The sequence below is a fragment of the Neofelis nebulosa genome, chromosome 3, assembly GCF_028018385.1.
Source record: "Neofelis nebulosa isolate mNeoNeb1 chromosome 3, mNeoNeb1.pri, whole genome shotgun sequence".
NCBI lineage: Eukaryota > Metazoa > Chordata > Mammalia > Carnivora > Felidae > Neofelis > Neofelis nebulosa.
The window spans coordinates 45,614,050-45,641,854 of record NC_080784.1 but is presented as its reverse complement, the minus strand read 5'-3'; the positions used below and the strand labels follow the sequence as shown (position 1 = coordinate 45,641,854).

The 27,805-nt window shown below is 36.8% G+C and overlaps 1 protein-coding gene across 8 annotated transcripts in view; it reads right to left on the bottom strand.

The window, feature by feature from the left end:
• Nucleotides 1-27,805, bottom strand: part of NSD3 (nuclear receptor binding SET domain protein 3) — a 119,081-nt gene that overhangs the window by 49,021 nt on the left and 42,255 nt on the right. For all 8 annotated transcript variants that reach the window (XM_058720661.1, XM_058720663.1, XM_058720660.1 and 5 more), the window contains 6 exons: nt 23,355-24,073; nt 14,658-14,729; nt 13,887-14,049; nt 7,973-8,127; nt 5,091-5,606; nt 2,674-2,800 (listed from right to left, as the gene is read on the bottom strand). In XM_058720661.1, coding sequence (XP_058576644.1) covers nt 2,674-2,800; nt 5,091-5,606; nt 7,973-8,127; nt 13,887-14,049; nt 14,658-14,729; nt 23,355-24,029 — 1,708 coding nt within the window. In that variant the 5' untranslated portion in view covers nt 24,030-24,073. Of the gene's footprint in view, nt 1-2,673; nt 2,801-5,090; nt 5,607-7,972; nt 8,128-13,886; nt 14,050-14,657; nt 14,730-23,354; nt 24,074-27,805 lie in introns of those variants that run through there.

Below are 27,805 nucleotides of genomic sequence, written 5' to 3'. Positions count from 1 at the left end.
AAGTCTCTTTTCTCGGTTTTCAACTACTGAAGTTGTTTTCACAAGAAGCAAAATGGTCATTTAAAAAGGCAAAATCTGCTCATCAACCACAGCTGGTAACCAAATTTAAACCAAGGTCAAAGCTTTAGAGCACTCATTAATTTACAACCTAAATACAGTACCTGCCTAAGGAATAACTCAGTATAACCTTTCACTTTAAAAAAAAAAAAAAAGAAAGAAATCATAGCAGAACTTAAGTCTTACAGGAAAAAGACAATATGAATCTTCAGTAGCTGAGGGGAAGGGAAAAAAAGCTCCATTAAAAATAAAAGTATAGGGGCGCCTGCGTGACTCAGTCAGTTAAGCGTCCAACTCTAGATTTCAGCTCAGCTCATGATCTCATGGTTCATGGGATCAAGCCCCAAGTTGGGCTGTGCACTGACAGCACAGAGCTTGCTTGGGATTCTCTCTCTCCCTCTCTCTCCCTGCCCATCCCCTGCTCATGTTCTCTCTCTCTCTCAAAGTAAATAAATAAACATTAAAAAAAGTATAATATTTAAGATCAGTCTAATATGAAGATTACTTTCTCCCTAATTAGAATATAAATATTTAAATAAAGATCCCCCTAGCTAAGTATCACACTTAAATTCAGACAAATTACCAACAGTTTAAAAGATAACCAAACTGGAAAAAAAAAAAAAAAAAACGATATACCTAACTATGGGAAGCCGAGGCCAAAAGATTTTTTTTTTTTCCCCAATTTATTTTTGGCAGAGTGCAAGTGAGAGAGGTGCAGAGAGAGGGAGACAGAGGATCCAAAGCAGGCTTTACTCTGACAGGCTGACAGCAGTGAGCCTGATATGAGGCTTGAACTCGTGAATCATGAGCACATGACCTGAGCCGAAGTCAGATGCTCAACTGACTAAGCCACACAGGTACCTCCCACCAAAGACATTTTTTTAATCTTCAAAGAAGGGAACAAATGTTTTCAATTATGGCTAATTAATGCAAAATCTTTTAAGTCCATTTATTCATTTCTTTAGAATCATAATTTCATTTTTTTATATAGTATTTTGAAATGATACAAGTTCTGGACTTCACTCTCCTTACTCCAACTTCTCTTCCCAACTCAATTTTGGATAAAGGTATAATGTTTAGTATGCTCCATCCAATATTTGTCCCATCTCCCTGCCACCACCTCACCGTGTCTTATAGCCCCCCTCATTTATTTTAAGAGAGCTACCCCAACTTCTTTCTCAAACAATGACTTTTATTTAGCTCTTATAATAGTAAGAATCTTACTCAAAGTTTCCCTTACAAAAAATATTGGCTCTTTAGTGCCACTCCATCTCAATTCTGCCTGAGTTACTACTGATTGAAGGCTACTACCTTAGTTCTCAAGACTTTAATCCTTTTCTATAAAATTACTTGGTTCATTCTTTGATTTCATTCCAAAAACCATTTAAAAGAACAAGATGAAACAAACTTCTTTCTCCTAAACTAAGATTCCAAATGACCAAACCAGTTGACAATCTAACTCTTTTCTTGATGACCATATGAATCCGCAATACTGTTATAGAAACCAAACCCACCAGATACTCAGTTAAACTATATGATCTTAGTTAAGTCAGTCCCTTAATAAAAATTATTTTGACCATTCGAAAGGCACAATCTTACTAAATATAGGTATTTCTCTTTTATGTTGTAAAAAAAAATTAAAAAAAAAAGTTTTGTTTTTTTTTAACGTTTATTTATTTTTGAGACAGAGAGAGACAGAGCATGAACGGGGGAGGGTCAGAGAGAGAGGGAGACACAGAATCTGAAACCGGCTCCAGGCTCTGAGCTGTCAGCACAGAGCCTGATGCGGGGCTCAAACTCACGGACCGCGAAATCGTGACCTGAGCCGAAGTCGGCCACTTAACCGACTGAGCCACCCAGGCGCCCCTAAAAAAATTTTTTTAATGTTTGTTTATTTTTGACAGAGAGAACAAGAGCACAAGGAGGGGAGGGACAGAGAGAGAGGGAGGCAGAGAAACCGAAGCAGGCTCAGTGCTGTCAGCACGAAGTCGGATGTGCGGCTTGAACCCAGGAACTGTGAGATCATGACCTGAGCTGCAGTCAGACAGTCAATCAACTGAGCCACCCAGGTGCCCCTAGGCATTTCTCCCTTAAGCAAGAATAATATAGCTTGGTTCTCAATTAATGGGATCTGTTAATCAGAGAACAGATTAAAATAGGAGAGTTAGGCCCTAGTCCCTTAGTTCCAAACATCTAAGCATACTTAATAATAAAAAAAGCACAGGCATCTGTTAATTAGTTTCTAATAAGAGATGGAGGAAATGGTCTAAGGATGTGTAATAGTGCTAGAAAAGTAAAGCTGTTAACTCTCATGCAAAGAGAAATAATCAAATGGTGCATTTACTGAAATGTGTACAGATTTCATAACTATGTTCTTTTAAGTACAGAGCCCTCCTATTACTTAAATTCCTGTAGGAAAAATATCCTACTATGAATAAAGCTCCCTGGCTCCTAAACCATTCTTTCCTACTGAAGTAATTGCTTTTATAATTTAATTTTTTAAATACAATTTGATTTGGTAACTAAAAGTTTCTTAGGAACACAGCTACCATTTTATACCAAAACAAAATTATGACACCTCAAAATGCGTCCATATATTTTTCATTCATTACTCACCTGTAGGACCAGATGTTGCTTCAGGAGATGATATATTCTGAGTTGCCTTTTCACTTCTCTGGTTTGGTGTGGAAATGATAAGTCTGTCTTGTCCCCTGACACTTATTTCCGTTTTGTTACCAATTCCCTTCAAAATAAGGAAAAATAAAAAAATAGTTGATTACTAGCAAATGGAATCATTGACTTCTAAAGACAGCTTAAGATGTTCATAATTTGCTTGAATTTTACTTGGTCTTTGATTGAGTTAATTTATCATCTTAGCCATTATCAGAGCAATTTTATGAAGTCATCAGGATGTCTTCTAAAATGTAGAATGAGATTACGTAAAAAATAAACAAAAAACAACTATTTGTCTAACTCCATATGATGCGTATCACTAAAAAATGAACCTGGGGGCTCCTGGGTGGCTCAGTGGGTTGAGCGTCTGACTTTGGCTCAGGTCATGATCTCGTGGTTTGTGAGTTTGAGCCCCGCGTTGGGATCTGTGCTGACAGCTCAGAGCCTGGAACTTGCTTCGGATTCTGTGTCTCTCCCTCTCTCTGCCCCTCCCATGCTCATGCTCAGTCTCTCAATAATAAATAAAAGTTAAAAAAAAATTTAAAAAAGAAAAAGAATCTGTATCAATTTTCTATCAAAAACAAAATGTTTTCTGGTCTGAATAGCCTCTCCATTTATCCCTATCATAGGAAAAGAACTCAAGTCATTTTCATTTGGTACAGTACCCTAATATAAAGATAAAAATGTCAACACGTCTTGAAAGACAAGAATATCCTTAGGCACAGAAATCTGACATTCACGGTGACCACAATGTGTACCCAATAAGCAATTTGGAGCAGAGAGAGGCAGGTACAATTTTAGGTATTTTTAACATAATGGAATAAAGGAGTGATTTGTAAATATATATATTTTTAAGATCTTCATTTTTAAAAGATTAGTTTTATCTCAAATTTCATTTAAATAGCACTCCCTGGGGGGGGGGGGGGGCGTGTGACAAAGTTTGATTTCTGTACCAAAAGCAGATCAAAACTAGCTCCAAGAATGAAGCCAATTTACATTAAAAAAAAGGATGCAAAGTATTCATTTGCCATTCAAAGCTACCAGCAGAATCAAGTGGAGACTAACTTAAGTTTTTCCAAGTAGCTTAGTCTTACCGAAATCAGTTGAACCTCTAGTCAGAAACAAGTTAATAGAGAACCCTTACGCTTCACTCTAGAAAAATATATCACTTGAGCACCAGGTATGTTAAGTGATGAATCACTGAATTCTACACCTGAAATATTATAATATTACACTGTATGTTAACTATCTGTAATTTAAATAAAAACTTGGAAGAAAAAAAAAGAAAAAATATCACCGATGAAACATACCTATATTTACTTTAGTGTGCATATGACAACGTTAGGAAATAAGCACAAAGTTCTTAAAAGCACACACCCATGAAGTGACACGAACTCAAATTCACAAGTCCACAATTGTGGGAAGGGTTGGGAGGACAGTGAAGAGCAATACGCAGTAAACGTAACAAATGTCAGGAGACAGTTTTAAAGTCTAAAAGCCAAAATGGGGGTGCCTGGGTGGCACAGTTGGTTGAGGGTCCGACTTCGGCTCAGGTCATGATCTCGCAGTCTGTGAGTTCGAGCCCCTCGTCGGGCTCTGTGCTGACAGCTCGGAGCCAGGAGCCTGCTTTGGATTTTGTGTGTGTGTGTGTGTGTGTGTGTGTGTGTGTGTGTGTGTGTGTGTCTGCCCCTCCCCCACTCATGCTCTGTCTCTGTCTCTCTCTTTGTCAAAAACAAATAAACATTAAAAGCTAAAATATAAGTGCCCTAAATGGAAGCTCAGGGCTGGCTGATGAAGGTATTCAGTTTGAAGAGGTATTTTCACCCCTTCACCCAAGCTATCACCACAGTTAATTGTTATAGAACAAACACAGTTCTGGAATTTCTCTAAAATGTACTAGCTATCCCAAGCCAACATGAACCTAACAAAATTGCTGGTGCAACCAAAGAGATCAGCAAGACACATTATTACAATGGTTACTTCAGATAACTGACAAAAATAATTTAATAAGAAGCACAATTTGAGGCTAAGAAAAATTAACTATACATGCAGAAACAGGCAAAGTGCCCAGTTTTTTCCCACAACTTTAGAGAGCTAAGCTCAATTTTGGCTGAACAACCCAAGATTAATCTAGTACAGATGGGCATATACAAAAGAGGGAAAAAAAGAAGGAAAACATAGCCTTTTTGCCTTTTTTGCCCCCTCTTAAACACAGTGAACTGATTATACGTTTCAAATTCAGCAGACAAAAGGGTATTTAAAGTATGACCTCGTGTTGTTTGTGGGGTTTTTTTTAATGCCAAAGTTGATTACTTATTAATTACTGTTCCCCCCAAATATCCACAAAACAAAGGAGGTACCTTCGTTGAATAAACAAATTGATCGATAAATTTCCCATCTCCTGTGGCATTCTGAAGAGCAAACACTTGTTCAATTTTCACAACTGGAGACATGTTACACTTCTGCAAATCCAGGCTCCCTTTGTGCATTGTAATGGAAGCTGGTAAAGATTTCCTCGCTGCAGCCGTTTTCCAGGCTATTTTAACAGGAGGTGGTTCTTCCTCTTCCACACTTGTGTGCCGCCTCTGGCTCTGTCTCCGAATTTCAGTACTTGATGGTGAGGAGGCCACCTCACCTGCATCGGTCTGTTCTGGCTGAGTATTCGGCACTGACCTTGGTCTTCGTGTTTTCTTAACTTCGGCTTTGGAGGCAACGTTCTTTTTTGCTTGGGATAAAGCCTCCTCGGGCTGTTTATCAATATAGATAAAAGTATACTGTTCTATTCTTTCCTCTCGGGTCATTTTCAATGCTTTCTCTGCATGGGCAATGCCAATATCCCACTGAGCACGTTCTCTCTGAGGTCGGGGTTTCCGAATCTTTAAAAAAAGACACAGGCATTATCGGATACACTTTAATCTAATGGGTACATTTAAACCAATATATATTTCCCATGTGATTCTGTCATCTCTCCAGGTAATGTAAATATCTTCAGGTTCTTCAGTAAAACAAATGAAATGTTCTAACTCCTTAACTTTGGTAAGTCAGTATCAGCATCAGATGATATGCAGGTCTACTCTCTTTTATGTATCTTTTGTTGACCACTCTGCTGGATAAGTCCCTCAAAGAGGGAGCCATCCTCCTCACATTGTGTTCATAAAAAGCTAGTAATAAAGAGAGCAAAGGGAAGAAAGATTACAGAACGATTACTTTCAGAGGCCAATAAAGCACTAACATTAAAAATGACACCCTAGGGGGGCGCCTGGGTGGCTCAGTCGGTTAAGCGGCTGACTTCAGCTCAGGTCATGATCTCGCGGTCCGTGAGTTCGAGCCCCGCATCAGGCTCCGTGCTGACCGCTCAGAGCCTGGAGCCTGTTTCACATTCTGTGTTTCCCTCTCTCTGACCCTCCCCCGTTCATGCTCTTGTCTCTCTCTGCCTCAAAAATAAATAAACGTTAAAAAAAAATAAAAAATAAAAATGACACCCTAGGGTGCCTGGGTAGCTCAGTCGTTAAGCATGACTTCAGCTCAGGTCATGATCTCACAGTTTGTGAGTTCAAGTCCTGGTTTGGGTGAACAACAGTCCTGCTTCAGGTGAGCCCTGTTTTTCTTTCTCTCTCCCTCTTTTTCTCTGCCCCTAACTTACTTCCACCCTCTCTCTCTCAAAAAAAAAAAACAAAAAGACACCCTAGGGGTACTTGGGTGGCTCAGTCGGTTGAGCGTCCGACTTCAGCTCAGGTCATGATCTCACAGTTTGTGAGTTCGAGTCCTGCTTTGGGTGAACAAGAGTCCCGCTTCAGGTAAGCCCTGCTTTTCTCTGTCTCTCCCTCTTTTTCTCTCTGCCCCTAACTTACTTCCACCCTCTCTCAATCCAAAAAAAAAAAAAAAAAAAAGACACCCTAGGGGCACCGGGGTTGCTCAGTCGGTTGAGCATCTGACTTCACCTCAAGTCGTGATCTCACAGTTTGTGAGTTTGGGCCCCACATCAGGTTCACTGCTGTCAGCTGGGATCCCGCCTCTCTCTGCCCCTCCCCTGCTCATGCTCCCTCTGTCTCTCTCTCTCAAAAATGAATAAACATTAAAAAAAAAAATGACACCCTAAAGCTCAGGGGTGCTACAGAGATCACAACAAAGCTAAATGGCAGAGTCAGCATTTGATGCTGGGCTGGCAGTTTGTACCATAATGCAAACAGAAGCAGAATGAAGAAAAAAACAGAACCTGGAGAAACAAATGAGCGTTGACATGACATAGGAAAGAAGCAATGTATGAGAGAAAAAATAACCCTGAATCGGTTTCCATAGGTCTCTATCATTGTTGATCAGAAGACTTTGAGGTGGCACAACACATAAGAAAACTTTGAATAAAAGTATGTGAGATGACCAAAGCAACTATGAATTCTCCAGGGGGTTAGACTGGAGGAAGTCCAAAATTAGCTAAGGAAAATATGAGAGGGGATGGTATATGTGGAACACTGATGTATAAATCTGTAAAATGTTAAGTCTGAAAATATTAAAATCCTCTGTGATAAAACTTAGCTTTTAAAGTGTAAAAATATGAACAGTTTTGGAATCACAAGAGACCCATCCTAAAATTAGTTGAGTTTAAAAATGTCAACCAGATAGATTATCAAGAGTTGATGTCCTAATTCTAAAACATCCACCACCACAAACATATTTCTTGGTTCCATCAAGTGTGATCTTGGCTGAATCCATTGTTTAAGTTTTCTATGTCTCAATTTCTTCATTTGTAGAAATAGGAATAATAGTATCTACCTCACTTAGGTTGTTATGAAGAGTAAGTGAATTAATATACATAAAATGCTTAAAATAGTGCCTGTCTCACAGGAGGTGCTCACTAAATATTTCAGAAGCTTTACTTTCACAAAACAATTTACTAAATAAGACTAAAGAGAATTATGGAAAGATGTTGAAATAGGAAAAAGAATAAAATTCCCTGGCAAAATCAACATTTCACTGGCATCTTCTAGTCTTATGTACATTAATTCAATTCAAAATAGAATCCAACAATGTATTAAGCAGAGTTCAAGTTCTTAATAGTACTCTAATGTTGTTTATATGAAATATAAAACTTACCAACATAAAAATAAGTTATTAAAACTGAACTTAGGTTAAAATAACAAATCATTCTAACAACTGTCTGAATTTAAGTATGAAAAATTCTACTAAATTATTAAGTTCCCTAACAACCATATTTGATTGGTAATGTTAATACGTTGTCAGTTACCTTTTGTTTCTCAGAGTGATTGCTGGCTTGTTTGGTTGCTTCAGCCAATAATTCTTCATACTGTTTATGACCCTTATACTCTCGTACTCGCTTTTCATGAACCCAGGCCCTCTCTGGCTGGTTGCTAAAAAATTGGACGTGATATTCCCGGGCACCTATAAGAAAAAATTCTTACTAAGCATTTCAGACCATAAGCATCCACATATACTCTGCCAAAAATGTGAACCTAAGCCAGGTTCCCGAGCATTACTCCTATTAAAACTTGTACACTTTGCATTGTCCAAAGATATAATCCAACACCAGCCAATTACACAACTAATAGTTACTGTAAAAAATCACTCCCAAATGGTTAAAATTAGTACAGCAAGTTTTAAGAGAAAGGAAATCAGAAATTCTGCTAATTATCAGATTTTTTATCTTGGTTACACAACTTACTTTTCCTTGTCTTAAACCTTTTTACAAACAAATCTGTGTCTAAATAAATATTTTCTTCCTTCCAAAAATGTATAACATATTTTCTTGGACTTTAAAAGTGCCTGTCAGGGGCGCCTGGGTGGCAGTTGGTTAAACGTCTGACTCTTGATTTCGGTTCAGGTTATGATCTCACGGTTGGTGAGTTTGAGCCCTGCATCTGGCTCCATGCAGAGAACACAGAGCCTTTTTGGGATTCTCTCTCCGCCCCTCTCCCATTCTCTCTCTCTCTCTCTCAAAAATGAATGAATGAATGAATGAATGCTGGTCAAATTGCTTTTCTGGACATATAAAAGTGCGCTATACAAACAGGGGAGGGGAAGAGGCCACAGACTCACGGATCCTGTAAGGTCAAAACTATCTTTATAATAATACCAAGATGTTATTATTGTTTCACTTTGTTGACATTTGCACTTAATACTACAGGAACAATTGCAGATAAGACTGCTGTCATGTTAGCAAAAATAAAACCAGAGAGTGACACCAAACTATACTAGTATCACATTCTTCACAACCACACACTGGCAGTTAAAAAACAAAAAAAAGCAGTTTTATTTAATGTCCTTCGTGATGCAGTAAAAATGATTAATTTTACTAAATCTCAACCCTTGGATACAGGTCTTTAATATTCTGTGTGATAAAACGGGAAGAATACATAAAGTACATACTGAAGTGTGACAGTTATCTTGAGGAAAAGTACCTGTACGGTTGTTTGAATTGCAAGGTCACTGGCCACTTTTTCACAAAACACCATATTTCAAAGAATGACCGGCAGAAAACCTATGATTATTTGAAATTGAGCATCTGGCAGATATTTCCTCAAAAGCAAGTTTGCTCTTTCAAGGAAATCAACTGACACTACTTGTGCCTGACACTACTTGTGCCAATAATAAAATTTGATCTTTCAAGCAAAAATTAGAATTTTGCAAAACCAGTATTTATCCCTGTGAGTCTTCCAAATTCCCAATAATCAAAGAATTTTCTGATGAAATAACTGGTCATGTAAACTAATATGATTTAAAAATACATCTATAGAGGAATGTGACAACATTTGGAAGATATGTCTCACTTGGTAAAACTAATATTTTTTAAGTGGCCAATATACGATATTACAAAATCATGTAAAGTAAAAGATTCATTCAAAGTGCAAGACAGAACCAACGGATTCTAATGTAACAAAGTGCAAAAAGTTTATTGATACGATTTTAGGCTCTCTATTCCAACTTACCCACCACTTGTTGAGTATGGGTATAGTATCAGAGAAATATATCCACAATTATCTAAAAAGGCTATTAAAATACACTATCCCTTTCCGACTACATACCTGAGGCCAGATCATCTGCATATATTTCAACCAAAACAACAAATCATAACAGACTGAATGTACAGGCAGATATGAGTATCTAGTATCTTCACTTAAGTCAGACATTAAAGAGATTTGTAACAATGTAAAATGATACTCTTCTTCCTCATTAATATTTTTGAGAAAATAGTTATTTTTCATAAAAACATAATGATAACATATAATGGATTATTATTATCATTTTAGAGAGAGAGAGAGAGAGAGCACGCATGTGAAAGTGGGGAAGAGGGGGACAGGAAGAGGGGGAGAAGGTGGGGGAGAGAGAGGGAAAGGGAAAGGGAGAGGGAGAGGGAGAGGGAGAGGGAGAGGGAGAGGGAGAGGGAGAGGGAGAAGGAGAGGGGGAGGGGGAGGGGGAGGGGGAGGGAGAGGTGGAGGGGGAGAGAGAGGGAGAGGGGGAGAGGGGGAGAGGGAGAGAGAGAGAGATAGAGAGAGAGAGAGAGGGAGAGAGAGAGAGAGGGAGAGAGAGAGAGGGAGGGAGAGGGAGAGGGAGAGGGAGAGGGAGAGGGAGAGGGAGAGGGAGAGGGAGAGGGAGAGGGAGAGGGAGAGGGAGAGGGAGAGGGAGAGGGAGGGAGGGGGAGAGAGAGAGAGAGGGAGAGAGAGAGAGAGAGAGAGAGAGAGAGAGAGAGAGAGAGAGAGAATCTTAAGCAGCTTCCGTGCTCAGCCTGGAGTACAGCATGGGGCTCAATTCTACCACCCTGGGATCATGACCTAAGTGGAAATCAAGATTCAGACACTCAATCGACGAGCCACCCAGGCACCCTGAAAATGTTCTAAAATTAGATGTAGAGGGGTGCCTGGATGGCTCAGTTGGTAAGTGTCTGACTCCTGATTTCAACTCAGGTCATGATCTCATGGTTGGTTAGTTCCAGTCCTGCATTGGGCTCCATGTTGTCAGCGTGGATTCTCTCCCTCTCTCTCTAAGTGCATGCACACACTCTCTCTCTCAAAATAAATAAATAAACATAAAAAAAAATACTTTATAAAAAATAAATAAAATTAGATGTAATGCTGGCTGCACAACTCTGTAAATGTACTAAAAAATCACTGAATTGCACGGAATTGGCATGTAATGCATATATCAAAAAGCGGTTATTTTAAAAACTACTGCAGAAAAAGAACATTAAAAATATCAGAATACACTTTTAATTAATTTAAATTTTTAAAAATTTCTAAGTTCTAAGAATTCCAGTTTTCTCAATAATGCAAACAAAATCAGTTCTTCCAGCAGTAAAGTAGAAGATTGTCTAGGGGATACCAGACCAAATTAGATTAATTCATAAAACTAAACTTAAACACTTCCTTTGAAACACAGATGCAGCATAAATTGTGCTTTCACTTATATCCCATAAAAAAGCTGAAATTAGCAGGTTTTCATAAAGTAACTACAGGTGAAACTATATAATCTCAGAAGCATGCTCTAAGGGGAAAGAATTAAAGAGCTTGATAATTATCACATGATAATAATATCTCAGAGAGCTCTAGAAGCCCAGATAGGTACATGGATTATGTTATTTAAAAAGGTTTGGCCCTAAAAGACACAAGAAAAGATGCTCATCGTCATTTATCATCAAGGAAATGCAAATCAAAAACTACAATGAACTATCATCTTACACCTGTCAGAATGGCTAAAATTAACAACACAAGAAACAACAGGTGCTGGCAAGGATGCGGAGAAAGGGGAACCCTCTTACACTGTTGGTGGGATTGCAAACTGGTGCAGCCACTCTGGAAAAAAATATGGAGATTCCTCAAAAACATGGAGATTCCTTAAAAACAGAACTACCTTATGATCCAGCAATTGCACTACTGGGTATTTACCCAAAGAATACAAAAATACTAATTCAAAGGGATCCATGCACCCTTATGTTTATAGTAGCATTATTTACAATAGCTAAGATATGGAAGCAGCCCAAGTATCCATCAATTGATGAATGGATAAAGAAGAAGTGATATATATATATATATATATATATATATATATATATATATATATACACACACACACACACACACACACACACTGGAATAATACTCAGCCATCAAAAAGAATGAAACCTTGCCATTTGCAATGACATAGATGGAGCTAGAGGGTAATATGCTAAGCAAAATAAGTCAGAGAAAAACAAATACCATGTGATTTCACTCATACATGGAATTTAAGAAACAAAACAAGCAAAGGGAAAAAAATAAGAGAGAGACAAATCAAGAAACAGACTCTTAATTATAGAGAACTGATTTGTTATCAGAGGGGAGGTGGGGGGCGGATGGGTTAAATAGGTGATGGAGATTAAGGAGTGCACTTGTGATGAGCTTTGGGTGATGTATGGAAATGCTGAATTACTATATTGTACACCTGAAACTAATATAACACTGTATGTTAACTGGAATTAAAATAAAACTTTTAAAAAAAGAAGGCAGCTTGGTCCTTTTGGGAAATCCTTGTCCCTTTCTTCTCCCATTCATAAAATCATAGATTATTAAACATTCAAGGTATTTCAGAGATTACTAGTCCAACACTCTGAGTAATAAGTAATAAATGAAAGAACTAGGACTGACTGCCTTCCTCCAACCTTGGTAAATTATGACTAGGTGAATTCAATTAACTTTCCTTTCAATACACAGTATGTTTAAGAGTGGAGGTTCTGGATATGTCTCTCTGAAACCCTATTTACTTATTCAAAACATAAGGATAATAATAGTACCTACTTCATAGTGTTGCTGCTATGTGGACTGCATAAAATACATAAGAGAAATGCTTAACATAGTGCCCTCCACAAAAGTAGACATTCCACAATGCTGGGTTTTTTTTGTTTTTGTTTTTTTACGTCTGCTCCATTGATGCTTCCAGTTACCCAACCTTTAATTAGCAGGTTATAATGACAGATAATTGTCTCCTGTACCAGGGCAGATTACTGGCTATGTAGCACAAAAGTTATAGATATGGCTGATCTTGTCACAAATCTAACTTGCAAGACTTATGTAGACATTTTTTCTTTTCATAACAATGAACAGGAAGCAAGAAAGAAATTTTAAAGAGAAAAATAGGTGCAGAGTTGTCACAAACAATAAGGAACTCAACATGTAACAAGAGTGAGTTCACAAAACAAATATCCAGAAATAAATTCCAAGCTCAAACCTTCCTCTGGCTAACTAAGCAAGTCCATTCCAAATTTTAGAATCCCAATAATCTAGTCAACATGTTTTGGTCAAACCCATGAAAAGAAATGGAGAAAAGTTAGAAAACATCTTTTTCTTAACATTAATATTCCTAAGGTAGGATTCTATGCTAAATAGCTAGATTCAAGCTGTACGTCTATGTTGTACTGAATTTATAAGGATGTCTCAGTAAATTTACAGATTAAAAAATGGATTGAAGGAGGCAAAAAAAGCATTGTGAAAATTTCATCAGGATTGAAAACACTGTGTGGGTAAAAAATTACTATCCATAGTAGTCAATGATGAAATAAAATGTACAGTGAGAAAGCATGGCCCAAATGCCCACTAAGCTCATATAAGACATATTTTTTTTTCCCCCATATAAGACATCTTATTACTTACCCATCTGCTTTCTTTTGGAATTCATATGAGAGGTCAGTCAGATAAAGGTTTTTTAAAGAAGCAGCACGAAGAAATTATAAAATGCAGAGTGGTAAAAGGGAAAACAAGGACTGTCTCAGGTATAGAGGCTTTCTGCCCATTAAGATGACCAGAATTCTATCACTAGTAATTAAAAACTGATATTTTGGGGGCACCTGGGTGGCTCAGTTGGTTAAGCATTCGATTTCAGCTCAGGTCATGATCTCACAGTTGGTGAGTTCAAGCCCGTGTGGGGCTCTGTGCTGATAGCTTGGGCCTGGAGCCTGGAGCCTGCTTCAGATTCTGTGTCTCCCTCACTCTCTTCTTCCCCACTTGTGCTCTGTCTCTGTCTGTCTCTGTCTGTCTCTCTCAAAAATAAACATAAAAAAGCCCTGATATTTTGGTGTCAGATTGTATATTATGTGCACACTCTTATATACAATATTTAAGATTCAATCCCCCCCCCCGACCTTTTATTTAATATCTATTTATGCCTTTAGTTACCTCTTGTGTTAATTTTGGTATGAACCTCGAGCTGGGGATCACTTGAAACCATGCAAGGCCACCAAGGATAGGTTCCCACCTTAGACCAAACAAGATCGCCAACCTGGAACTTAACACCAGCTGACACTTCTGTTGTTGGAACAGAAGATAATATTGGCTGAACCTACAGGAAAAGGTCATAAAACTTCATTAGCAGACAAAGTTAAAAAAAAGACATTATGTACAAGTACATTAAACATGTTAACCTAGTAAAATTTATCTTCAATTATATTTTCCCTGATACCTATCCATAACTAGCAAAAAGGAAGAGAAGGAAAACAATAAGCTTCACTCCAGATATTGAAAATAGGGCTGATATTCTTGATGTCTTATCTATAAGAGACCTTGAGAATTCACATAATCCATTAAAAAGGTGTCATAAAAATATTTTTGTAACTTTGTATGGTGACAGATGGTAATTACACATATTGAGGTGATAATTTTGCAATGTATACACATATCAAATCAATATGTTGTACACCTGAAACTAACACAATGCTACATGTTGATTATACTTTGATAAGAAAAAGTGGTCATAGTTTTGAAAAGGAGAATAATTCACTGAAAGTATCTACCTCTTAAACCAGCTCCAAGATTTATTTCAGTATAATTTCGGAAATCCAGAAGTATGGAACTATAATAATATGTGTAAACATGTGTTATATTTTAGTCACCCTGCTTTCACCTTCTCACACCATACTTGATTAGACAGTATTCAATATAACAACTCACCGGGGGTTCCTCTTTTAGTACTGGATCATCTCTTGGTTTTTCTGACACAGTGTCAATCCTCTCATTTGGTCTCTAGGTGAAAAGGTATAGATTAAAAAAAATAAAATGGCAGCCAACCAAAGAATAGTTACATACACAAAAAAGAATCAAAACTAAATCACAAAGAGAATAAAGGACATTTATTAACTGGATAATGTAGGTAGTAAGAATACAACGTATGCAGTGCACGATGTCTTAACATTCATGGTCTATTCCATGCCATAGCTGTATCTCTCATTTCTTATTTCATCACTTCTAAAACTTAATTTATTTATTTTATTTATGTATTTATTTATTTAGACCTAACGGGGTGCAGAAAAATGAGTACTCTGAGATTGCTAGTAAGATATAACTTGGAATTTTCCTGGAGAGCAATCTGGCATGAATGAAAAGCCTTAAATTTTAAGACTCTGTTCCAGAAGTTCCACTTCTAAATACATATGTATGTTGAAAAAGCGTGGAGAGGTATAAATATATACACACACACAGATATGCACACCAGTCCTATTTATAAAAGCAAATTAGAAAACAATCTAAATGTCTAGTAACATCAATTAGTTAAATACATTATAACAAGATAGCGAAGAAATATAAATGAATTTTAAAATGACATGGAAGGGGTGCCTGGATGGCTCAGTTAGTGAAGCATGTGATTCTTGATCTTGGGGTTGTGAGTTTGAGCCCTATGTTGGGTGTAGAGATTACTTAAAAATAAGATCTTTAAAAAAAAAATTATATATATATATATATTTATATATATATATATATATATATATATATATATATATATATGGACATGGGAAAATAATATAACATTTTTTGAAAAGAGCAAATTGCAAACCAATCTGTATGGTATGATTCCAATCTTGGAAAAATAATTTTTTTTAAGTACACAGAAAGAAAAACTAGAATACCACCAGGTGATGGAAAAAGTGATTTTTTTTGGTGTGCTTTTCTGTATTTGTCAAATTGTCTATGATAAACATTATTTTTCTAATCATAAAATCCACAAATAGGTTACTTAAAAATTATTTTTCTGGAATCCTTAGGGAAGGCAATTTGGAAATATCTATCAAACTTCAAAATATGTCCCTCTTCAATTGAGCAATTATATTTTAGGGAACTATTTACAGAAAACAAAATGAGAAAATCTAAGCAGAGGATAGTAAGTATAGCACTATTCCATGTCAGTAATCTACATATCTATCAACATCTTCCAACTTTTTATTTTAAAATAATCTGTATATGCCTTGAAAAGTATTTGATACATTTTATATCAAATTGATAAGAGTAGTTATCTTTGGGGAATGAGATTAGGGAAATGGTGAAGGAAGATCTATCTATATATATATTTTAAGTTTATTTATTTATTTTAATAGAGACGGAGACAGTGTGAATGGAGGAGGAGCACAGAGATGGGGAGACAGAGAATCCCAAGCAGGCTCTGCACTGTCAGCACCGAGCCTGAGGCTCGAACTCTCAGAATGATGAGATCATGACCTGAGCTGAAACCAAGAGTCGGACATGTAACCCACTGAGCCACCCAGGTGCTCCAGGAAGATCTGTATTTTTGTGTTATTGGTACTTTCTGTATAAAGCATATTACTTTTATAATTAAAAAGATATTTAAGAGGCGCCTGGGTGGCTCAGTCGGTTAAGCGTCCGACTTCGGCTCAGGTCATGATCTCGCGGTCTGTGGGTTTGAGCCCCGCGTCGGGCTCTGTGCTGACAGCTCAGAGCCTGGAGCCTGCTTGGGATTCTGTGTCTCCCTCTCTCTCTGCCCCTCCCCTGTTCATGCTCTCTCTCTCTCTCTGTCTCAAAAATAAATAAATATTAAAAAAAAAATTAAAAAAAAAAGATATTTAAAAAACTTCTCACTTGTCAAAGAACAGAATTTAATTTAGATGGCATAAAGAAAGATATATGTATCAAATTAGGTCTTAGTTCCAATTTAAAAATATGAGTAATTCTAGAAGCTACTTAAAATTGTCAATTCAATTAATTCAGGACACTGTTGTAATACCAGTAAAAATAAAGTTTTATTAAATAAAAAACTGTAGAAAGATTTTTAACTACAAGGAAATGATAAGCCAGACTAATACCCTAAACTCCAAGTATCAGTCATTTACTCAACACTGCCTATGAATTTCCAGGCACTGTTCTAGAAGGTGGGTATGCAATGATGAAACTAATAGATTTGATCCATCACCTCAAAGAGCTTACAGTTGGGTAGGACAGACAGACACTAAACAAATAAAAATATACACTTATACAATGTAAATGTATGAAGAGAAATAAAGGGGGGGGGGTGCATCTTTAAATATGAAGGTCAAGAAAGGCCTTTCTGAAAAAGTAAATTGTAATCTGAGAATCAAAGGATGAATAGTCTAGTAAAAAGTGGGAAGAACATTCCAGAATAAGTCATGGCATGTGTGCAGTTCCTGGGATTTAAAAAGGTAGAAATTTCAGGGGGCCTGGGTGCTCAGTCAGTTAAGCCTCCAACTTCGGCTTAGGTCAGGATCTCATTGTTCATGAATTCGAGCCCTACATCACGCTCTCTGCTGACAGCTCAGAGCCTGGAGACTGCTTCAGATTCTGTGTCTTCCTCTATCTCTGTACTTCTCCCACTCATGCTCTGTTTCTCTGTGTGTGTGTCTCTCTCTCTCTTTCTCTCTCAAAAGTAAACATTAAAAAAATTTAAGAGGGGTGCCTGGGTGGCTCAGTCGGTTGAACGTCCGACTTCGGCTTAGATCATGATCTTGTGGTTCATGAGTTCAAACCCCACGTCCGGCTCTGTGCTGACAGCTCAGAGCCTGGAGCCTGCTTCAGATTCTGTGTGTGTCTCTCTGCTCCTCCCCCTGCTTGCACTCAGTCTCTCTCTCTCTCTCAAAAATAAATAAAAACATTAAAAAAAATTTTTTTTTGATTAAGAAAAAAAAGGTAGAAATTTCATGGTAGGAAATTGTAATGGTAGGAAGGCCATTACAACTGACTTAATTGCCCAAAGGAGAGAGAGGTTACATGATGAGAGAGGGGAGACAGGGTACATTATGAGGGCCTCATAAGTATATTCAAATGTTTTATCTTAAGTGCAGTAAAAAGCTACTGAAGAGGATTAGGTAGAGAAGTAACACACACCACTTTATGCATTAAAGATCATGTTAACTATTATGCGGAAAATAGAAGCAAGAGGAGAAGCAGAATGTTTAATTAGGTTACTGAAAACAGCCCAGGTGAAAAAAGGTAGCGGCAACTTGTCGATGGGCACAAAATTCGCTGTCAGATGTGTCTGTGGTGGTACCACATAATCCAATAGGACACACTCATTGAGCAAGGAAAGAAAAATCTGTGTTCAAGTGGAAACTGTCTTCCTGATCACTGGTATAATAATAAAGCAGTTTGGAAATACTGTCCACATTTGCATAGTCCCTTTCAGTAGCTTCACTTCAATCTACAGATACAGCTTAAGCCTTCACCTTAACTTCTCATTCTTCAGCTACTGCAGGAAGACAAGACCGCTTGAGGAAGCACATATGCCGCTAAGAAAGCGAGTTGTCCTCCTCCGCACACTCACTCTTCATGATGTCTGGATGTCTGGGTGTAAGGGATCTCTGTGACTCCTTTTGAGGGCAGACAGATAAGAAGTGACTCATCTTTGCCACACAACAAAATCCTACTATTATTGTAAGAACTGGTCTGAAGCCCATTAACATTCTTCCCTTTCTGGATTAAAGACAGGATTTCCTTCAAAACTGTTTATTATTCAAATGCCTTATCTTTTTAAAAAAAAAATTTTTTTACATTTATTTTTTTTTTGAGAGACAGAGTGAGACAAAGTGACAGTGGGGGAGAGAGACCCAGGATCAGAAGCAGGCTCCAGGCTCTGAGCTGTCAGCACAGAGCCCGACATGGGGCTTGAACCCACAGACCGTGAGATCATGACCTGAGCCGAAGTCGGACGCTCAACTGACTGGGCCACACAGGTGCCCCTCAAATGCCTTATCTTTTTTTGATTGTTTTGGTTTGTTCCAAACCAAACTCGCTTTTCAACTTCAGGCTAGCTTGAAACACTGTTAAAATCACTTTCACAGAACTAAAATTGTTTATACAGCCATTTTAAAAGGAAAACAATGGCAAGGGAGAGAAGCAAGCTTAAGATTTATTCTAAGCTTTCAAGACTATATAAAAGAAAGAAAAATAAGAAAGCCAAATAAGGATGCTGAAATGATAAAAAGGAAATATACATTGCAAGATATGCTAATACATGGGCAAAACAGAAATATCTAGTAGGCATTTAGAGATCTACGATTTGAGCTCAAAAAAAAGGGTAAGAAGATAAACAGCATAGTATCACAAACACCAATTAAGGGAAGTTTTTAAGACAAAATGGTCACTGGAAGTCAAATGCTTAGGAGTCAAGAAAAATGAGTCAGAAAATGCCAACAGATAAAATACTTCTGGGTATAATATCCATTTTCCATTAGTTGTTCAAAGGATAGATAAGCTTAAAAGAGATTTAAATCAAGTAAGGACAAGAAATACCTTTTGGTACTAACAGTGTTGCGTTAGGAAGAGAGACTCTGAGAAAAAGATGACAGTGAGTTAGCTCTCCTTAGTTATAAATTTTTGATTTTATGGGTATATACCTCTTTTTTACATTTTTAGTTGATTCCATATGGAAAGACCTATATTCCAGGAAAAAATAACAAGAAGTTTCTTAAACAGGAAAAAAAATGTTAAGAAAACAGCTAAAATAAAATTACATTATCCAAAATACTCCTTTTTAAAGAATTTGGTCTAGTACTTTTATTAAAACCCAAGAGATTTATTAAAATGAATAATATGCATCAAATCTAGAATTCCTAATCCCTAATAATTTTCAAAACATTAAGCAAAATCACATTCTTTTAAAAAACCCAAAATTTATGTCAACATTTAAGGTGGAAAGAAAAATTCAAAGGCAGTAAATTGTTCGTGCATCTTTCTGTATTACTTTCTAAATAACTATTTAAGGTCATAACCTTAAACACTAAAACATCTGTACAAAAGGAACATTTTGCACTTAAACAGTTTCTAAGAATTTTAAGACCTAATACTCTGAGGCTAGAGAACCAAATATAAGCTCTAACTTAGTGCTGAGGGGACCGGAAGCTATTTGGCTTTTTATAAATGAAAATGGCAAGCTAAGAGTTAATGAGACTAGTCTTAGTGGATAAGCCCACTGAGGTGCTGGTGGAAGACCAATGTTTGAATAGGGCCTACGCTCACATGCCTGAGGCATGACACCTGCCAGGGAGGAAGACATGCAGAAACATTTTCACATGTTTCTAATTTGATAGGAGGGAAAACAGCTCCACCAGCTTTACAGAATATACAATTTCAGTAGTGATCTCAGGTCTCCTGCTGCCTAGATGTTTGGACACATTTTATTGTTGAGAAGATATACTTAGGTCGTTCCAAATAACAGCCACTCTTTAGAAGGCCAAACAGCCCAGAACTGGGAGGAGATACTTATAGATCAAATACCAAGAAAAAAAGAAAAAAGTAGTGAGTGAAATCATTAAGGATTACTTTAAATGAGACTGCTCAAAAAAGAACTTATGACTGGGTTTTTAGGGAACAAAAATACATATAAAAACAAATCCAGCTTAAGGACATTTCAAACTTTTCCTCCAAGCACTCAGTTCTCATTATGCTTCCCTAAAGCATCTGGGGAGGGGAGCTGTCCAGTTGCGTCAGCAGACTCTCACTTGGGCTTCCCTTTCATTTCTAAGGCCTCTACGATGCTAAACACCAAGTGCTTGGACCTTTAGTAACAACAAGGAGGCACAACAGTGTCAAAAATTAAAACACGAAAAACTATCCTAAGGGAAACAAAATAAATGTTGTTCAAGTTAAGGAAACCTAATAATAATAATAAAAAAAAAAGAAAACAAAGTTACAAAACCAATCATTTTGTGCACATTACTGGTCATCTGCATAGTTTAGTGAAGCATGACACAGGAGTCTTGGGAGGCTCTAGCTTTAAAGTTCTATTATCAGAATGGAGTACAACTTTTATGGTGCCCACTTCTTTAGCTCTGTCCCCTATGTGTGATAAATTTTAATTAATCAAAATTCAACTAACAAGATCTTCTCATTTTTCTCTTTAGAAGAAAAGGGAGGAGTGAAGGGAGAGTAACAAAGAGAAAGAGGGAGAGAAACATTGGGGGAGAGGGAAAGGGGGCAAGGACAAAAAGGATGGGGGAGGGGAAGGAAAACCTGGATTTTCACCAAAAACTCAACTTTCAGGCAATGGTCTTGGTAATATTTAGTGCAATCAATACTACATCTATACCTTCAGTCAAATTGATATTCTTTTACCTCAAGATACTGTAAGATCCTAAATAATGACATATTAAACTATGCCCCACATGATTTACCAAAAAGAAAATGAACTAAAACTTTTAAATTCTATCTAATCATTTGAATCCTTGGATTTAACAATTAACTCAAGGTTTAAGTGATACAAAGAGCTAGGCATAGCACATATCCAACAAAGACAGAATGGGCTTAAAAATCTCACTATTAGGAGCGCCTGGGTGACTCAGTAGGTTAAGCTTCCAACTCTTGGTTTTGGCTCAAGTCATGATCTCACGGTTCATGAGTTTGAGCCCCATGTCGGGCTCCATGCTGATGGTGTGGAGCCTGCTTGCGATTCTCTCTCCCTCTCTCTGCCCCTCCCCTGCTCTCTCTCTCTCTCAAAATAAATTAAAAAAAAAAAAAAACTTAAAATCTCATTATAAAGGGACTATTAGAAATATCATTGCACTCAATTTTCCTAGATTCCAATAAAATAAAAAGGATATAAAAAGTAAGCAGATTGTCTTATCCTGCCTCTAAATGCTTCCAGACCTGTTTCTATTTTGAAATATATTTTTAATGTACCTTGTCAAAAGAGGTAAAAAGTCTAGCCCAGTAAGTAAAATTGGATATTCTCCTATCTGCCAGATTGTCTAGAGGAAAAGCAAGATGGGCCAACAAAACAGTTCTCAGGAACTAAGCTTTAGCTCTGGTTTTAACCAAATTCAGGTTTTATGCATTTTTGTGATTCCCAAGGGTCACAGTGTATCACATACCTTTTCACTGTAGGTCTAGGGAAAAAATGCTACAGTGAATGCATCTGGAATGCAAAAAGTTAACTTTTCTCCTTCCGTTTATTCATTTACTTAATGAAGTAATTGATGTGCTCAATGTGTGCTCACTTGGCTGTACTTATACAGTCTGTATAAGATACTATGTGAGCTAAGTTCAAGGGGTGAGGCATTTAAGAAATGATTTCAGAAATTTAGGCATTTCAGAAAACACTTAGTTACAAAGCCTTCATTTTACAAATGCAGAACTAAGACACCAGAATAGCTAAAGTGTCTCTAATTACTCTTTATCTCATTACCCAGTTTTATTTTCTTTACAGCACTTAATACTACCTAAACTATACTATACTATACTATACTATACTATACTATACTATACTATACTAAACTATACTATACAGATGTTTGAATGTATGTACATATGTATGCATGTATTTTCTGGCTCCTCTTACTAGAATATAAGCAGCCTGGAAGTAGGCATCTTTACTTTCATTCCTTGCCCTACTTTAAGAGTAGATACTTAAACAGTATTGTTAAATGAATAAATAAAACTATAGAAAAATGAGAAAAACTGAAATATTACACCGGGACTCATGAGAGTCTAGAATCAGTGTGGCCTTTTACTCTAGAAAATGATCACATTTGAGTTGAATGAAGTACTGGAACCCAGCTACTGAGGGAAAGGTGAGTTGGTATGAAGTAAACATTTCTTTAAACAGAAGATAATAAATTAACTTATTCAGGCATACCAGATCAGACAGAAAAGCAGACTAGTATTACAAAAATATCTATTTCTTCTCAAATCAATGTCTGGGAAATGTCTTCAATTCATACCATGTATTAGAATAGTAACTAAAAACTCTTCATTCAAGCTAGGATTGATCTGTTACATACCTATTATTAAGTAAATTCATACTGAAACCTCAGAGATATTTTAAAAAATTGGCAGCATGCATCTTAAGTTACCTATGAAGAATGACTTTTATAAAAATTCCACCTGAAGATTTTTTTATTTCAATTTTAGTTAACATACAGTCCACCTAAAGTTTTAATATATATGAATACTAACTCTGATTTTAATACAAAGAGTTCCTCTATTCACATTATTTTGTAGCAAATACAATGGTAATGAGTGTTTAAATCTAAGCTCTCCGGGGAAAAGTTAGTTCAAAATAAAGAAAACCAATATAATTAACCATCTTCTCTGCCTTTCTTCATCTTTAGAAACCAGGAGTTTATTATAAGCAAACAGAAATAAGTGAAGCTATTAGACAAAGAAACATAAGCAGCAAGATTCTTAGTGTCTGATGTCTTAAAAATATTTCTTCCCTCTAATGATGTCCATTCATTTATCCAAAAAATTTCTTACTCAGCACCTATAATAACACCCCAAGTTCCTTGCTAGGGATTAGAAGAAAGAAGTTATCAGGAATATTTATATTTGAAGAGATAAAAACTGAAAAATATTTCGTGGACTTCCAGTAAATCTGAAAGGTTACAAAATTTTTCAAATGTTTCAACTTACATTTTGTTCCTCTGGTTCTAATTTGGGGATTTTGTGTGACTTGCGCTCTTCAGATCTAGATGAGTCATGCTTGTTGCTTTTTTTCCTCTTTTCCTTTCTGCTTTCATGCTTTGATTTTGTGTGCTCACTTGCCTGTACTTCATTTAAAAGGTCTCCACAAAGGGAAGACTCAAACAATTCCCTGCCATTCTGGATAGTTTTGGTTATTTTTAGTTTAATTTCAGGTGAGCCAGTCTTCTTTGGAATCACAGTTTGTGGTACCGAAGGAGGAGGTGGTGGCTGTGGAGGAGAAGGTTTTTCCAGAATTTCATGTGGTCTTGTGTTTGGAATTTCTGAATGGTAATAGTCAGTGGGGCTAAAGTTTCTAACTGCACCAAAGCCATTGGCTGACCCATTGGGATACTGATTATATGACTGGTATTTGGTTTGAGTTTCATACATGCTGATCGATGGTGGATAGCCATTTGTGAGTGGAGGAAGATCTTCTGTTGTAGGTGGATACTGAAAGCCTTGCTGCAAGGTAGCTTCATATGGTGTCTGGCCACCATCTTCAACAATGTCACTGTTGTTATCAAAGGCATCCTCCTGACGGATGTTGGCGGAGTCAATGAGTTGAGGTGGTTGCTGAATTGTGTTTCCCATGATCCCTTGCATGAAAGAGAAAGAGAAATCCATTGTTCTGCTCCAGCATCCTTAACTTTCCCTTTCTCTCATCGGGCCTAAAGTTTTAAAAGAGGAGATTAAAAGGTGTTAATATCCCCACAGGCTAGAGGCTTATCAATTGAAAAAAAAGTCACTACAATATCCTGTACTCAATTGCCATATCCAGATATACACAAGCACTAAGGATTTTTAAAACAAGTAGTCAATATAATTCTGATACAAGGTAAATGCCTTTTACCTTAAATGCTTATCTATTTGAAACTCTCAATTACTTTCACAATTTCAGTAACAAAATTTTATCCTCTTAGCAAACATCCAAAATTGTTTTGCATTCCTTTATGTTTCCCAAGTTAGAAATTGTAAGTCTCAGGTTAAAATTGGTATTTGCAAAGTAAGCAATGTTTTGACACATATAAATTAGGTTCCATACAAGCTTCCTTTAAATCATTCATGTTTTGCCCAGTGGTTCTTTTATCATTACAAAAGTAACAAAATCTTATTGCACACATTTAAAATAATTTTTTTTAACATTTATTCATTTTTGGGAGACAGAGACAAAGCATGAGTGGGGGAGGGACAGAAAGGGAGACCCACAATCCGAAGCAGGCTCCAGGCTCTGAGCTGTCAGCACAGTACTTGACGCAGGGATCAAACTCACAGACCGTGAGATCACAACCTGAGCTCAAGTCAGATGCTTCACCGACTGAGCCACCCACGTTCCCAGCAAATATTTTAAATACAAAAGTAGAAAGGTTTATGCCTCCCTCCTCCATCATTCCCATTCTTCTGTCATGGATAACCACTGTAAATATTTTGGTGAGTATTCTTCCAAATCTTTCTCTATATATTTAGATATAAAATTTTAAAAATAGGGTTTATTCTGTAACTTGTTTATTCAACTTAACAATATATCCTAGACATCTTTCTACCTTGGCATGTATATGTTTCATGTATACCTTATTCTTTACATAGTTTCCTTGTGGTATTTAACTCAATGTACTTAACCATCTGTGTACTGACAATCACTTAGTTGGTCACAATTGTTTGATATTATACAACAGGGAACTTTCTTGAAACTAGATCTTTGTGCACGTATGTATTCCTATTGGAAAGTTTGAAATTTTGATAGATACTGCAAAACAGTTCTATAGGCTGTGCTATATATCAATTCACCCTCATACCAGTAGTATATGAGGATAGCTGATTCCCTAACATTCTTGACAGTATTTGAGTTGTTTTTAACCAGCGGCATAAATAGAATCATCTGGGGTAGTTTTACAAAATGCACATGTCAAGGTCTATTTACTGATGAATCTGATTCAATAAATCTCGGGGGAGGCCTACAGCATGTCTGTTTTAAGTCCACATTCCAGCTGATTCCAATGCGCACTTAGTTGGGTCACTGCATTACAATCTTTGCATTGTAGTCGCTCTTAAGATTATTGCACCCTGTCTGGAAGGTGCCTAAAGATGCTCATATTGTGTAACAATGTTGTAAAACAGATAAGCACATCTGTCAGGAAATGCTCTACAACCACTCTGTTTTGTCATAAAGTTTGACAAGCCCATATCTTGAGAGAGGATTAATGGACAGCTCAGATATTAGTTTGATAATCCTATAAACATTTCTTCTAGAAAGCTCTAAGGCAGAGAGGATTTCTCTACTGTATTGAGTCTGATGAGCTGATTTTAGCTTCTTACCCTGAAGAAGGATTTTGAGGCTATAGTCCAGTCAATTCTATCACCAATTAATAATGTCTACCATCTTGATTCTAGTAGGATTTGCCATAATAATAAAGCACATAACCCAAAACAGCAAAGGAAGAGGGAAATGATAGCTGACAATACACTTTTCAAGGTATATCCAATTAAACAGGTGCTGTTTACTCTGTTAACAAATGGAAAGAAATTTAGAAGTTCTATAATTGCAAGCAAAGAAAAAGAGAGCATAGAGGAAATCAAACTGCCCATACCGCTCTATACCAGTATGGCAGGGGACCGGGGGTGTTAGACAACTCTCTCATTTTTTAAGCATCTACTCTGGGTCAAGCATTTTATACATTATCTCATTTAATCCTGATAACAACTCTGTTGGATAGACATTGACTCCTGGTTCATAGGCAAAGAAACTGAGCTTCAGAGGGATTAGGTGGTTTGCTGAAACCATAAAGCAAAGGGGGCAGAATTACTATATGAATCTAAGTAAATATAACTCTACAGCCCATTATGTTTACCACGACACCCTTCCACTTCTCTCAGCTGTAAGTTCTGAGAGGATCAAAATCTCTTGTTCACGTACTTTATTCTTTGATCACTGCCAAAATAACAACAAACTGTTCTATAATAACCACCACTAACACTTAAATAGCACTTCTTATGTGCCAGGAACCATTCTAATTGCTTTCCATACAGTACTACATTCAATCCTCCCCAAAACCTTCAGGTTAGTTCCCATTACAGATGGGGAAATAGAGGCACAGAGAGGTTAAATGATGTGCTCAAGTGCACAAGTCTAGTCATTAATTGACAGAGCTGTGATTTAATCTAAACAGTCTGGTTTCAGAGTTGCTGATGCTAACCAACATACCATACTGATAATGCTGATAAATGTTAGGAATCACTTCTTTACAAATAGCTGAAGAAAACTGAAACATTACCCTAAATTGAACCTTGGCCAAAATGTACAGCTCACAGACATAAGAATGGTATGTTCTAAAATTCTGTAAACATACATGGGGCAACCATACAGGTGGAATTCAAAAGTTCTTTGAACTTCCAAGTTGAAGTCAAGTTAAATACTGGCATTTGACAAGATGCAAGCTGTGTTTTTGGTTCTCATAACTGTCATATACAAGATCAGCTTCCAGATTAGTCTCCCAAATTATAGTCTACAGAGGTTTTCAGGCATATGTATTCAGAGACTAAGGTTTCTGATGTTTCCAATTTAGTTCCAAACACAAACTTTTAAGAAGTTTTGTATCTTCTCCTTTTCTTCTCTAGCCCTGAACCAAGTATTTCATTTTAATTTGAACTAAGAAATAACATTAGCACCTTATAATTATATAGGAGTTTACAATTACAGAGTATTTTCATAAGCATTCTTATTTGATCCTCAAAGCAATCCTGTAAGGCTGACAGGGCGGGTATTAGCTTCATTTTTTAGACAACTACATTTAATATTTGAGATGCTAAAATTTCCAAGACCACAAAGCTCATTAGTGATTAAACTCAAAAAAGAATTAATCTCTTGACTTCTAATTCTACAGTCTTTACCACAATATCTAACTGCCAGAGAATATCCACCTACCCAAAGACAACCACACTATAAGAGTCATACATTCAAAACTGAATGAACTGTCCTTTCCCTAACTCAGTTTTCCTTTTAGACTACCCCAGATTTGTCATTGCTTCCACTATTTTTCTGGTTTCCCAAGCTCAAAGCCTTAGTCACATGGTCTTAGTCACTGATTCTTCCCCCCGCTGTTAAGCCATAAAATGAGGCATTGAACAAATCCTGTAGTTTCTTCCACTGAAATCTCTGATTTGTTCTTTGATCTCTACATCCATGTCAGGCCAGGCCCTCAGCACCTTAATCCTCAACTATGACAACTGATTTTCTAGATATTTCTCATCTTTAACTTCTTCCTGAATAGCATTTAGAAGATGCGTCCTTAAATCAAACTTAGATAAATCTATTCCCGTACTAAGAACTCTAAGGTTCCATATTATACCAAGTTTCTTCCATGCCTTTCAAGGTTTTCCATAATCTGACTTTCCTACCAACTCAA